The 14,519-nt window shown below is 44.4% G+C and overlaps 1 protein-coding gene across 1 annotated transcript; it reads left to right on the forward strand.

The window, feature by feature from the left end:
• The first annotated feature begins 2,046 nt into the window (after window positions 1-2,046).
• NCR3LG1 (natural killer cell cytotoxicity receptor 3 ligand 1) lies at window positions 2,047-13,964 on the forward strand. The gene is made up of 5 exons (XM_060104109.1): window positions 2,047-2,407; window positions 3,635-3,982; window positions 7,884-8,210; window positions 10,870-10,975; window positions 13,736-13,964. The coding sequence occupies exons 1-5, from the start codon at window positions 2,290-2,292 to the stop codon at window positions 13,761-13,763; spliced, it is 927 nt and encodes a 308-aa protein (XP_059960092.1). The 5' UTR covers window positions 2,047-2,289; the 3' UTR covers window positions 13,764-13,964.
• The last annotated feature ends 555 nt before the right edge of the window (window positions 13,965-14,519 follow it).

Here is a 14,519-nt window from a genome sequence, read left to right on the forward strand (position 1 = left end):
CCTCAAATAAGAATGGCTTATTGACTTTGTTTCTTATGTTCTGCAAGCTCAGAGGTGTCGTTCTAGGGCTGGTAGGGAAGTTTCCCAAATCATCAGGGGCCCAACAGCCCTCCATTTTGCTGTCCCATTGTCCCCAATGTGTGACTTTTACACTATGGTCCAAGATGTCTGCTGATGCTCTAGCTATTACATCTGCATTCCTGCCAGCAGATGGAGGAAAGGTTAAAGAGCATATCCCTCCCTTTAAAGACATTTCCCAGAAAGCACACAAAACACTTCCATTTATATTAATTGGATCAGAACTTGGTCATATGGCCACAGTGAGCTTGTTCTGCAGATAAAGGAGAATGTAAATATTTGTTTAGTTACTGACAGTACCACTAACTCAAAATTCACTGTGCCAATAAGACTACTCTTTATTGGGATTTGATCCACAGCCCACAGGATACTGTAATTCTTACAACAGTCCTGCAGGAAAGATTTTACGACCTGAATTTTAGAGAAATGGAAATCGAGGCTGTCAGGGTAGAGGGGGTGAGGTAACTTGCCTTTTGTCCTGCAAAGAGCAGCTGGTGTAGCTGGCATTTGAGTCCAGGTCTGCCTGTGAGTTTCTGTAGGTTACACTCTTTTTAAAGATGTGAGAAAAATAATTAAATAGGATCAATGAGACTACTGGAATGCAAGATGCTGGAGAAAGATATGTGCGTTTATAACAGCAAATGCCACTTGTGTTCTGAACTTGGCAGTTACATTGATTTTAAAGGTGGTCTGGAGATTGTAAAACTTGATCACTGAGCATTTTGTTTTGCTTGGAGAGGTCACAAGCCACGTTTTGGTTAGTAAGGGGAAATGGGCTGTTTTCAGACATTTGACTGAAGCATCCTGGAGATATAAATTTAGCTTTAGGTTTCAGTAATATAAGATTTTTTTCTTTTTTAAAGAAATGTAAGTTGGAGCTGGTAGCAGATGTTCCTATTCTATAAGTTTGCTTTACAACAGTATGAAAACAAGTGACATTCTTTACAGGTTGAAGGGTTTATTTTTTGTACTGACTGAAAAAATACGCGCAACCTAAAAGTGATGTTTTTTTTTAACATCTTTATTGGAGTATAATTGCTTTACAATGGTGTGTTGGTTTCTTCTGTATCACAAAGTGAATCAGCTATACATATACATATATCCCCATATCTCCTCCCTCTTGCGTCTCCCTCCCACCCTCCCCATCCCACCCCTCTAGGTGGTCACAGAGCACCCAGCTGATCTCCCTGTGCTATGCGGCTGCTTCCTACTAGCTATCTGTTTTACATTTGGTAGTATATGTAAGTCAATGCAACTCTCTGAGTTATGTTTTATTCGGTGGGAATTTTTAGGACTTCAAGCCTGGGAGGCAACATCTCAAGTAACCCTGAGAAAACTGCTCCAAGGAGGCGAGGGGGCGGGTTTTGCATCAAAGGGCAGGTAGTCGGGAACCTCAAAAGATTATTGTAATTAAAGAAAACCAGGTACCCCAAGTTAAGGAATTAAGCCCATTTCTATGTAAGGGAAGATGCAAGAGTCTGGGCTCACTGAAATCATTCCTTTGATATGTACCTCAACTATCTGGGGCCAGTGTCCTGTGTTTTTGTAGGGAGTGGCTGCGGTCTGATGGCTGCTAGATGGCAGGTATTCTTTCCTTCCTGAGTTGCCTCAGGGCTCACCAGCTTACCTTCTGGTGGTGGCTACAATCCCCGGTGACTGTGACAGCCTCTGTTTACTGATATGGCAGGAAATAATCCATTTCTCAGTATCAAAATAAAGAATGACTTTTCAGAATCGTAAAAAAAAAAAAAAAAAAGTAATGTTAGTTTATCATGCTGATGGTAAGAACAATTGCCCCCAACGCACTCCTGCATAGTGGATCTTCCTTAGAGCAGCGCCCAGGCGATCGGATCCTGGCCTCCGTTTACAAAGCGAACGTAGAGGCTGACGCGAACCCTATGCCCCCGCCGGCCGGCGCGCTCGGAGGCGGGGACTGCCTGCCCACTGCCGGCCACTCCCACTCCCGGCGCGCGCGCGCAGCCGGTGGAGGTGTGAATGGGAAAGGTGCTGGCGGTAACTTTCCTTCTCTGTGAACGGAGCAACCAAAACGACTTCTCGCAGAGTTGCAGAAGGTGCAAATGCGCCATTAACCAATTCTGCGTAAAGTTCCAGTCACCGCGCAAGAGATGTTCCGTCCACCCACTCCTTAGGAGCTGCCCACTCCTAAGATGAAGGAAGCAACTAAGGAATTTTCTGAGAGGAAGTTCGAGGATGCAGGTTCCGGGAGGCTGCGGCCATGGCGCAGAGGGTGGGCGGCCCCACGTGGTGGGGCTCAGTACTGTGCTCCCGGTTCTGGTGCTGGTCCTGAGGTGCACGCTGCTCGCCGCAGGTAGGGCAGGAGGGAGAGAAGGAAGGAGGCAGGGAGGGAGGAGGGGTGGCTTTCGCTACGCCGTGAGGTCCGAGTCCGGCTGGGGCTAAATATCTTAAAAAGCCCCAACCAACTCTGAACTCTCTATTGTGAAATGCGGATTCATTTACTGATTCAACAGTTGTATACTGACGCCTACTATGTGCAGAGTCGGCACTTGTAGGAGCCTGTGAGCACGCGCTCTGATGTTCTGTAAACCTCTGCCTCTTTTGCATCATGCCAATTGCTGGAACGGAGGGGCGTGAAATAAGAAATTTACTCTGGGACTTACCTGGCGGTCCAGTGGTTGAGACTCCACGCTTCCACTGCAGGGGGCACGGGTTCGACCCGGGAACTAAGATCCCGTATGCATGCTGCCAAAAACAACAACAAGTTTATTTCCCACAGTTCTGGAAGCTGGGAAGTCCATGAACAAGGTGCTGACTGATTTGGTTCCTGGTGAGGGAGCCCTTCCTGGCTTGTAGACGGACACTTTCTTACTATATCCTCAGGTTTGGAGAGAGATCTCATATCTCTTATTTTTTATTTTTATTTATTTATTTTTTGGATGCGTGGCATGTGGGATCTTAATTCCCCGATCAGGGACCAAACCCATGCCCCCTGCAGTGGAAGCACAGAGTCTAAACCACTGGACCGCCAGGAAACTCCCTCTCACGTCTCTTATAAGAGCACCAATCTGATTCATGAGGGCTCACCCTCATGACCTAATTATCTCCCAAAGGCCCCTCCTCCAAATACCATCACACTGGGGATTAGGCCACAACATGTGAATTTGGTGGGGACACAAACAATCAGTCCATAACACATCCCCCAAACACATTTGTGGATTAGAAGCAACATTGCTAAGATGGCAATACTTGCCAAGTTGATCTACAGATTCAGTTCAATTACTATTAGAAACTTAGCTGACTTCTTTGTAGAAATTGATAAACTGTTTCTCAAATTCCTCTGAAATTGCAAGGCACCCAGCATAGCCAAAACAATCTTGGAAAAAAAAAAAAGAACAAAGTTGAAGGAGTTTATGTGGATTAATGAGGGGCCATGAACTAAGGGCCTTTGTATCTGAAGACCCCTCCCCCCACCCCCACAAAAAGGGAAGTTGTTTCCAATTATATGGCAATGTTTTAGAGCCCCAGGCCTATGTTTCTTCCAAGGGTCTTCCATAACAGAGTTCTCATATTACCCCAGGTTTTCTGGAAGTGGAGATGGCAGGGAAGACTCAGATGGTTTTCCTGAATGAAAATGTGACCATCTTTTGCAAGATCCCTGGTTTCCCACACCTGGACATCAACAGTATGGGTATCACCTGGTTTCGGAAGGCTCAGGTGTCTGAAATAGAGATCAAACTGTTTGAATTTTTTGGAGACCACAAAGTGGCATTCCGACCTGGAGCCAACGTGTCTCCATGGAGGCTGAAGAGGGGGGATGCCTCACTGCAGCTGCCTGGGGTCCAACTGTGGGAAGCAGGAGAGTACCGATGTGAGTTGGTGGTCACTCCTCAGAAGGCACAGGGGAGAGTCTGGCTGGAGGTTGTAGGTGAGTGCCTGAGGGCAGTGCCCTGTGATTCCCATGGTGATGGGGCTTGGGGTGGACATGTAGATGGGCCGAGGGGAGCAGAGTATGGGCCTAGGAGTCAAATAGACGTGGGTTTGAGTCCTGGGCTTCCATGGACTTCTAGACAACTTTGGACAAGTTATTAATCACGCTGAATCTCAATGCCCTTCCCTCTAAACAAATGTAATAGTACTTTTCTAAGAGGATTGATTGTAGGGAAGAGGCTATGAGAAATGCAAGGAAGGTGCTTAGAATAGTGTTTGGCCCATTTTAAGTTCGCAGTAAAAGGTAGTCAAAGTAATTATATAATTTCCCTGGTGTGTGGACAGTTATAATAATTCATTAAAGTCCATAGTTTATTCAGATTTCCTTAGTTTTTTTTTCCCCTGATAATTTTCCTTGTTCTGAAGGCTACTTTGAAATTCATATAGCTACTCAAGTTCTCTTTGGGTTGGTATTAGTATGGTATATCTTTCTCAATCCTTTTACTTTTAATCTATTTGGGTCCTCATATTTAAAGTGGGTTTCTTGTAGAAAGCACATGTTTGAGTCTCTTTTTTATCCACTCTGACAGTCTCTTTTAGTTGATGTAGTTAGACCATTCATTTAAAGTGATTGCGTATATAGTTGGACTGATATGTATTGTATTTGTATCTGTTTTCTATTTGGTGCCCTTTGTTTTTAAAATTTTTTAAATTTAATTTTCCGCCTCTTTTTATGCCTTCTCTGTTTTTTTTTTTTTTTATGGTACGCGGGCCTCTCACTGTTGTGGCCTCTCCCGTTACGGAGCACAGGCTCCGGACACGCAAGCTCAGCGGCCGTGGCTCACGGGCCTAGCTGCTCTGTGGCATGTGGGATCTTCCCAGACCAGGGCATGAACCCATGTCCCCTGCATCGGCAGGCAGACTCTCAACCACTGCGCCACCAGGGAAGCCCCCCTTCTCTGGTGTTAATTGAATATTTTATATGATACAATTTTCTCTCTTTTCTCTGTATATCAATTATACTTATTTAAAATTTATTTTAGTGGTTGTCCTAGGGTTTGCAGTGTACATTTACAACTAATTTAAGTCTGCTTTCAAATAACACTGTATTGCTCCATGGATAGTACAGGTACTTAATAACAGAATATTTCCAGTTCTTCTCTTCCATCTCTTATAACATTACTGTCATTCATTTAACTTTTTCATATGCTATAACCACCCAGTACATTGTTGCTATTATTATTTTGAATGAACACAATGATCTGTTAGATCAGTTAAGCATAAGAAAAATAAATGTTTTATTTTGCCTTCATTTATTCCTTCTCTGACACTCTTCTTTTCTTTTTGTAGATTCTAATTTCTGACCTATATCATTCTCCGTCTCTGAAGAACTTCTTTTAACATGTAGCAAAGCAGGTCTACTGGTGACAGATTTCCTCAGTTTTTGTCTGTCTGAGAAAGTATACTTCATTTTTGAAGGGTAATTCTTCTGGATATAGGAGTCTAGATTGGTGGGGTTTTCTTTCTTCGAATATTTTAAATATTTCACTCCACTCTCTTCTTTCTTGCATTTAAGAAGTCCCATGTCATCCTTATCCTTGTTCCTCTATAGGTAAGTTATTTTTTTCCTCTGGCTTCTTTCAAGATTTTCTCTTTGTTTTTTTGCATTTTGAATATGGTATACCTAGGTATAGATTTTTTTTTCTGTTTTTGGTATTTTTATGCTCAGTGTTGTCTGAGCTTCCTGGATCTGTGCTTTGGTGTCTGTCATTAATTTTGGAAAATTCTCAGCCATTATTTTTCAAAATGTTTCTTCTGCTCCTTTCTCTTTTCTTCTTCTGGTATTCCTATTACATATGTTACCTTTTGCTGTCATCTCACAGTTCTTGGATATTCTGTTCCCTTCTGTTTTTTTTCCCCATTCTTTTTTCTCTTTGCATTTCAGTTTGGGAAGTTTCTATTGACATTTTCAAGCTAGCTGATTCTTTCCTTGGCACTGTGAAGTTTACTGATGAGCCCATCAGAGGCATTCTTCATTTCTTTTATAATGTTTTTGATTTCTAGCATTTCCTTTTGATTCTTTCTTAAAGTTTCCATCTCTATTTACATTATCCATCTGTTCTTGCATGTTGTCTGCTTTTTCCATTAGTGCTTTTAACATTTTAATCATTTAGAATTCTCTATCTGATAATTCTAAAATCTGTGTCATACAAGAGTTTGGTTCTGAGGCTTGCTTTGTCTTTTCATACTTTTCAGCATGCCTTGTAATTTTTTGTTGAAAACCAGATTATTATGTATCAGGTAGTAAGAACTGAGGTAAATAGGCTTTTGGTGTGAGAGTCTATGTTCTTTGGCTAGGCATTAGGCTGTGTTTAGTGTTAATGCTGTACCTGTAGGTGCCAGAGTTTTCCCTCTTCCTTGTTTTGTTTGAATTTCCCTGTGAACATCTTAAACAGAGCCTGTGTTTAACAGCTCTCTCAGTTGTAGTCTACTGTTATCATTCTGGAACTCTGCTGATGTAGTGGTAAGGTGTTGTGGAGGAGAAACAGTCTATATACTCTTATGGTTAAACCTCATTCTTTGAGTTGCCTGAGCCCCTAGGCTGTCTCACCTTCAGAAGTGTTTCTAGGTGAGGCGGGAAGGCTAGAGGGGGCTGGAGTTGGCTAATTATCACTATCCCAGGTCAGGCAAGACTCTGGCAAAGTCTTTTCCCTTGAGAGCATCCTTTATTATGGAAAATGCACTGGGTATATTTTTAAATAGTTACTTTTCCTCTCCCCACTGCTCAAAATAGGAGGGAATTTTTCTTGGATCTTCACAGTGAGAGCGTGGTGGGATTCTGGGAGGTAAAGCTCATGAAAGTGTTGTGACCCGCCCCCTGAGACTGGGCCTTTAGGAGTTTTTTATTCTCAATCTAGTCCACACTTATCCTTTAGCAGTTTGTCAGAGTTACTGCTTAAGTGTGTCGACCAGTTTATTACTCCAGTACCTTCTGCTTGTGGTTTTATGGTCTCGGCTGTGATTCTCTCAATCTGCCTGTCTTTTTCCAGGGTGGTGGTTTGCCCTGTCACCTCAATTCTCTGATGGATCTAAGAAAAGCTGTGGATTTACAGTTTGTTCAGCTCAGCTTTTTTTTCCTGTTATGAGGATAGAAGTGATGACTTTAGGTCTTTACATGTCAGAGGGAAGCCAGAAGTCAATAGTGCTTTTAAGAAGGTAGTTTATTTTCCTTTCACAAAAATGTAGCCAACCCAGGGCATGTATGGCAGTTCTGTGATCATCTGGGACCCAGGATCCTTTTATCTCATCACTTTGCCATCCTCAACCTGCATTTCCACCTTGTGCTTGGAAATGTCTTCTCCATCTCCAGCCATGACATGGTATTGCAGCCATTCTGCAGGAAGGAAGAAGTGGAGGGGCAGAGACACTGTTCTTTTCTTTAAGATACCCTTGTTATTTCAGGAGACGTCTTAGAAGTTGCTCTCACTACTTCTGAATACATCCAAACTTCCAGACCCTTAGTTCACATGCCTACACCCAGCTGCAGAGAAGGGTGGGAGAAGTAGCTTTAACTTGGAGGTGTCATTGAAGAATAGAGATTCGCAGCAATTAGCAGTCTCTGCCACAACACTGTTCCAAGGCTTTCCTCAGATTCTCAACGGTGTCTGTGACACAGAGGGGCTTAAGAAACTCTGCTTTATAAAATTGCTGTGAGTTTCGGGGTCACAGCATATCAGCACCCTGCCAGCACTGGGACCAGCATACCCAGAACATTTAGCCTAGGCAGAATACCATTCAGTTTACTCACCTTTCCTGAAGGCTTGCCATGGGTCTGACATTGGGCTGATAATAAGCAAGTCCCTACCTACCCTCAAGGCATGATTTCTCTCCCCTGGCAGCTCACCCAGTCAGTAGCTTGTTTTTGGAGCAAGCCATGGTGAAAGACAATGAAGACAAACATATTTTGTGTAAGTCAAGTGGATTCTACCCAGAGGATATTAACATAACATGGAAAAGGTGGACCCAGAAGGATCCCCAGTTCCAGGAGATTTCTGAGGACATCATCACTGGCCCTGCCATCAAGAATGAGGATGGTACATTTAATATCACTAGCTACTTGAGGCTGAAGCCCTCTCTGAAGGACAGTGTGCCCATCTACCAGTGTGTGGTATGGCATGTACCCTCACTCATGTGCCAGACTTTGAACTCCACCCTGATTCTGATAGGTAAGCAGCCCCCTAGACATTTCCTAACTCTTCATCTTGAGGGGAGTATAATATCAACTTTGGTTCCCACACAGCCTAGGGGAATATGGGGGCCAATAGGGAAGGAGAGAAAGCTTGGTCTGGTTTAGCTCAGCCCCAGAGTCAGCAGTCCAGATTAGGTCCTTAAGCCGGGATGGTCTAATAGGTAGAGAGTGGTGATGACCTGGCTTCCAGGGTCATGGCTCTGGTCCTCCTGGTCTGCCTAGAGCTGAGGGAGGTAAGGAAGGTAGAGGCTAACTAGTGGCCCTGGGAAATGTGGTCAGGTTGTGCCAGGTGGGGCTTGGGATGGCCCTGAAGGGAGAGGGAAATTGTTCCTGGAAGTAAGGACTAGGGATTGTGTGGGTGGGTGGTGTGTGCAGGGATGTGTTTAGGATATGTGTGGGGCATGGGGAATATGAAATTGAAATATGCTTTGTGTGTATGGTATAAGGGATTTGTCTGGGTGATATGTATATGTCTTAGTCTGTATGGGCTGCTATTGGGTTGGCCAAAAGGTTCATTCGTTTTTTTCCATAAGATGGCTCTATTAGCACTTAGTTGTCTTTAACTTCATTCAAAACAATTTTGTTAGATTGTACGTGACAGCTGTCATATCAGTGTGCATTTTAAAAAGACATCAAAATTGGTGAATTTTTGTGTAGCCATTTTAATATTGAAGATGGAAGAAAAATAGCAACATTTTTGGCATATTATGCTTCATTATTTCAAGAAAAGTAAAAACACAACCGAAATGCAAGAAAGACTTGTGCAGTTTATGGAGAAGGTGCTGTGACTGATCAAACGTGTCGAAAGTGGTTTGCGAAGTTTCATGCTGGAGATTTCTTGCTGGACGATGCTCCACGGTCAGGTAGACCAGTTGAAGTTGATAGCTATCAAATCAAGATATTAATTGAGAACAATCAACATTATACCACGCAGGAGATAGCCAACATACTCAAAATATCCAAATCAAGCGTTGAAAATCATTTGCACCAGCTTGGTTATGTTCATCTCTTTGATGTTTGGGTTGCACATAAGTTAAGCGAAAAAAACCTTCTTGACCGTATTTCTGCATGCGATTCTCTACTTAAACATAATGAAAATGTTCCGTTTTTAAAACAAATTGTGACGGACGATGAAAAGTGGATACTGTACAATAACGTGAAACGGAAGAGATCGTAGGCAAGTGAAATGAACCACCACCAGCCACACGAAAGGCCAGTCTTCATCCAAAGAAGGTGATGTGTATATGGTGGGATTGGAAGGGAGTCCTCTATTATGAGCTCCTTCCGGAAAACCAAACGATTAATTCCAACAAGTACTGCTCCCAGTTAGACCAACTGAAAGCAGTACTCGACGAAAAGCATCCAGGATTAGTCAACAGAAAACACATAATCTTCCATCAGGATAATGTAACACCGCATGTTTCTTTGATGACCTGGCAAAAACTGTTACAGCTTGGCTGGAAAGTTCTGATTCACCTGCTGTATTCACCAGACATTGTACCTTTGGATTTCCATTTATTTAGGTCTTTACAAAATTCTCTTAATGGAAAAAATTTCAATTCCCTGGAAGACTATAAAAGGCACCTGGAACAGTTCTTTGCTCAAAAAGATAAAAAGTTTTGGGAAGATGGAATTATGAAGTTGCCTGAAAAACAGAAGATAGTGGAACAAAAGGGTGAATACATTGTTCAATAAGTTCTTGGTGAAAATGAAAAATGTGTCTTTTATTTTTACTTAAAAATCGAAGGCACGTTTTGGCCAACCCAATACAACAAATTGCCACAGACTGGGTCACTTATAAACAACAGAACTTTATTTTTCACAGTTCTGGAGGCTGGAATTCTGAGATTAGTGTGCCACTATGGCTAAGTGAGAGCCCTTTTCCAGGTTTCAGACTTCTCATGGTGTCCTCACATGGTGGAAGGGGTGAGGGATCCCTCGAGGGCCTCCTTTATAAGGCACAAATCTGACTCATGAGGGCTCCACCCTCATGACCTAAAGCTCCCCAAAGCCCCACCTCCTAATACCATCGTATTGGGCATTAGGATTTCAACATAAGAATTTTGAGGGTCGGGCCTCCCTGGTGGCGCAGTGGTTAAGAGTCCGCCTGCCGATGCAGGGGATACGGGTTCGTGCCCCGGTCTGGGAGGATCCCATATGCCGCGGAGCGGCTGGGCCCGTGAGCCATGGCCGCTGGGCCTGCGCATCCGGAGCCTGTGCTCCGCAACGGGAGAGGCCACAACAGTGAGAGGCCCACATACCGCAAAAAGAAAAAAAAAAAAAAAAAAAAAAAAGAATTTTGAGGGGAGATAGACATTCAGTCTATAGCAGTCTACAAGTGATACAGGGTAGTGTAGTAGTATGGAAGTTTTGAACGTGTGCATGGCATGTGTATATTGTATGTGGTGTTCGATATTGCAGTGTTTTTCTGGCAAGTGCTAAGCAGGCTGTTTGATGTGTGGAGGTGTTAAGTGATAGGATGGAGGATGCAAAGACGTGTGACAGAAGGTTGGTGGTTCTATCTCTGACAGGGAAGATGACACACAGCCACACAGATCCTAGAAGCAGGCATGTGGTCTCTTTGGCCCCTACCAGTAGGTTTCCTCTTAATGTTCTCCTCTTCTTTCTCTCTGCAGAATCTGAGAAGAAAACTGACTCGTGGATTGTTTGGTTGTATATTGGATTGATCTTTACTGGACTGATAGTATTAATTTTATTTTTATATTTTTTTCTTTGGAAAAGGTAAGAGGCTGCAAAGCAAAGTTTAGACTTATGTTTTGGAGTAGGCTCTGGGAATTCAGAATTCATGGCCAATGCATGGTGTTGGGGAGTTCTCAGGGTTGATGCTGGGATATTCTAAGTGTGTTTATGGTGTGTGGCTTTTTCTGATGTGTTGGGGGGGAACTGTCTCATTTGGTCTCCATGTGGTGGCCTGGGACTCTGGGGAGATGCATTGTAAAGCCCCTCTGCCTTCTCGTAATAAAGTCTCACTGTAAATCAAACCTGACCTCATTGTTCACACCAGGCCTGTGAATGATGTGGGCTGCACTAGTGTTCTCACATATAGAATCCACAGCTCAGAGAGGGGAATTCCTTCCCCCAGTTGCTCATATTTTGTTAATAGCTCAATGAGATAACTTACCACCCAGATTTTACTGGTTTAACCAAGAACTTCTAACCCTAGTGAGGGTGTTTCCAAACTAAAACATGTTTCCAAATATATTTATCCCTCTGGCCCACATAGCAAATAAAATAACTCAAGCTGTTGTTGAGACCAGTGTAAATGTGTTGGTTAGATGGTTCTAGATAATAAAATTGCCTCCAGTTACTTATGAGCCTGCCAAGGCAGAATCTGTGCAATAGCTAATATATCTCATTATAAGTGCTTTAGGAAAAGCAGAACAATTCATTAATCAAGAAAAAAGGCTGTTTGTCTAAAGTTGGCCAGCTGATTCATAGAGCCTGCTGGAGGGTGAGAGACACTGGATTCAGAGCCTGCTAGAGGATGAGAGACCCTGGAAGCTGGAGCTAGTTGCTCTAGTGGAGGCCAGTCTAGATCAGATGACAGCCACTGGACATGTAAGCAAATCTAGCTAAGATCATCAGCATCAACAGAACCAACTCTCAAATGCATGAGAAATACTTATTTTTTCTCTTTCTTTTTCTTTTTTTTTGGTGGGTGGGCTGTGTCACAGCATGTGGGATCTTAGTTTTCCAGGCCAGGGATCGAACCCGTGTCCCCTACAGTGGAAGCGTGGAGTCGTAACCACTGGAGCGCCAGGGAAGTCCCTTTGTTTTTCTTTCTTTCTTTTTTTGAGAAATACTTATTTTTTCAAAGCCCCTGTGTTTTAGGGTGGCTTGTTACATAGCAAAAGCTAACTGATACAGCTCCCCAGGAAGTTGAATTTTGACCCAAAAGTGTGGTTGCCATGGAGATGTGCTGCTGAGAGCCCCTCCAAGACAGAGCCTGCTATGAAGAGTGTACTTAGCCACCATGTTCCAGCTATGGCATCTCAGGGATCTGCTGTAGCTTTTGAGCTTATGCCATGCTCTCCTGGCCAGCCAATGGCTGATCAAAGCAGGAATCTTTGGAGCTCCCTGTTGGGGTGGCTGAGATTTTCTTGGAGTTGCACTGTCATCTGGCTCTTGCTAGCCAATGGCCCTTTCTTCCTCCCTTCACAGGTATAAGACCTATGTCAAAGTCTCAGTCAGAACTGTAGTTATTTACTTCCGTCTGGTTTACCCTGGAGTATCTTCCCTTCCCCAATAATAATGGCATTATGGGAAAAACTGGAGTTGATCAAGTGAAGAGTACACAGAGGCAGGGCTGCGTAATAAATTGTGTAGTGTATCACTGCTTCACTCATCGGCATCAGTGCCTGGAAGGACCTAAGTATGGGGGAAAGACAGAAGTTCACACTCCTGTACCCAAGTTGGCCAGTCTAGGTGGCCTGCCTTTCACATCACTCCAGAGTTGGGCCAGCCCAGAATGGAAATAGAGTAGGGTGTTAGGTAGATCAGGATGTACAATGCCCCAATCAGGTGGTCCTGGCACAGAGGATGCCAGTAATCTAGATTCTAATGCAACAAATCCACTCTCTGGAACTCAGTTCTGACCTTAATCCCATTGTTTGGCCTTTCCGCAACTCCTTTCAAGTTGGAACAGATCTGTTGTTCTTCAGGCCTGCCCCAGTCTAGGGTCAGCAGCATTCATGTCTTCTTCCCCCAAGTCTTCTGCATGTCTTGGTACAATAGGATGTCTGACACTGGACCTGGGGAGACCTCAAAGGTGAGCCCAGAGATATGTGGGGAGCCAGGGCTACTCCCTGCAGCAAGCTCCCCAGGAAGGTTCTCCCTAAAAGAAGATGTTGGAGAGGAACTCAAGAGCAGGACAGAGCCGGGCAGATGCTACCTGGGGAGAATGGGTTCTACAGAAGCTGGGTGAGTCCTCCCCAGCAGAAAGGCTGGAGGTCCACCTTAGTGGGCCACATGTGGGCCATGCGGTGACTGGCTGGAGATGCCAAATCCAGAGGCATTAGGCCTGAGCAGGTTTCCAGTATGGCTAGTGGGCTAGTTTTCCCAGACTAGCAATTCAGTTTCACTACTGGAAGAGGGTGGCTTGGCTTCCCTCCTCTCTTGAACTCAGAACTGAGGCCCAGGACACATGTCACAACACCTGGTGTGAGTTGGGGACAGACAGGAGTGGCAGATGTGCCCCATTAGGCTGCATTGCCCCCTGACTGGCTGTGGGGAAGGTAGCCTGGAAGGTAGGGACCCCAGTCCATTTGCAAGAAGGCAGAAGATGGAGGGGTCATCATAGACATGGGTGGGAGAAAGTGTTGGTGAGGTCCTATAATAGGGAAGAACCTTTGTATTCTATTACAAGTGAATCACTAAAGGGATGTTGCCTATAAGCTTAAATTATACATAATGGCCTGTCCCTGGGAACCCTGCCTCCCATGTAATGAGTATTAAGCTAAAATACCTTTGTTTATCTCAAAGGAAACATCCTGACCAGGCCCACCCGTGAATGACTGCAGGAAGGAAAAAATTAACACATCCCCTCTGGAGGCTGACCGGAACCAGGACATGTTTGACTTTACCCCCTCCCCTTTTAGTATAAAAGAAGCCTGAATTCTAACTTATGCAAGATGGTTCTTAGGGGCAGGAGCCCACCACCTTCTCCGTCTGCTGGCTTTATGAATAAAGTCGCTGTTCTTTGCCCCAGCAACTCGTCTCTTGATTTATTGGCCTGGGATGCAACGAGCAGTACAAGCTTGGACTCAGTTAGCAGTCCCTCTGGCTCTCTTGGTGTTTTGGACATGATCTAGGCTGTCACTTATCATAGCTGAGTCTGTCAGTCTCAAATCTGGGACCTTCCTGAGTTATGCTTTCCCTTCCTGTTCTTGGTCTAAAGACATGATGCTTGAGAGCAAGGTGGCACCCCTAGAGAAAGGTGGCGCTTAGGAAATTGGGACTGTGCAGCAGGGGGAAGGGAGCAGGGCTGTGGTTTGAGACAGACTCGGGTTCAAATCTTGGGCCTGCCACTTACTAGCTGTGAGATGTTAGCAAGTTAACACCAAGTCTGATCCCGACTCCTCATCTGCAAACCCAGAGACCAGTGCCTGTCAGCACTGGACCACAGTGACGTGAGATGCATCTTTGGGATCTGGAGAGCCAGTTCTGCACACAGGGTGTGGACGAGCTTGGACTGCTACATCTGCTCTCACGTGACGCCCAGTGCTGTCCTGGAGGCGGAATATCAGAAACAAAATTCTCACAAAAG

The sequence above is a fragment of the Mesoplodon densirostris genome, chromosome 7 (genome assembly GCF_025265405.1).
Source record: "Mesoplodon densirostris isolate mMesDen1 chromosome 7, mMesDen1 primary haplotype, whole genome shotgun sequence".
Taxonomy (NCBI): Eukaryota; Metazoa; Chordata; class Mammalia; order Artiodactyla; family Ziphiidae; genus Mesoplodon; species Mesoplodon densirostris.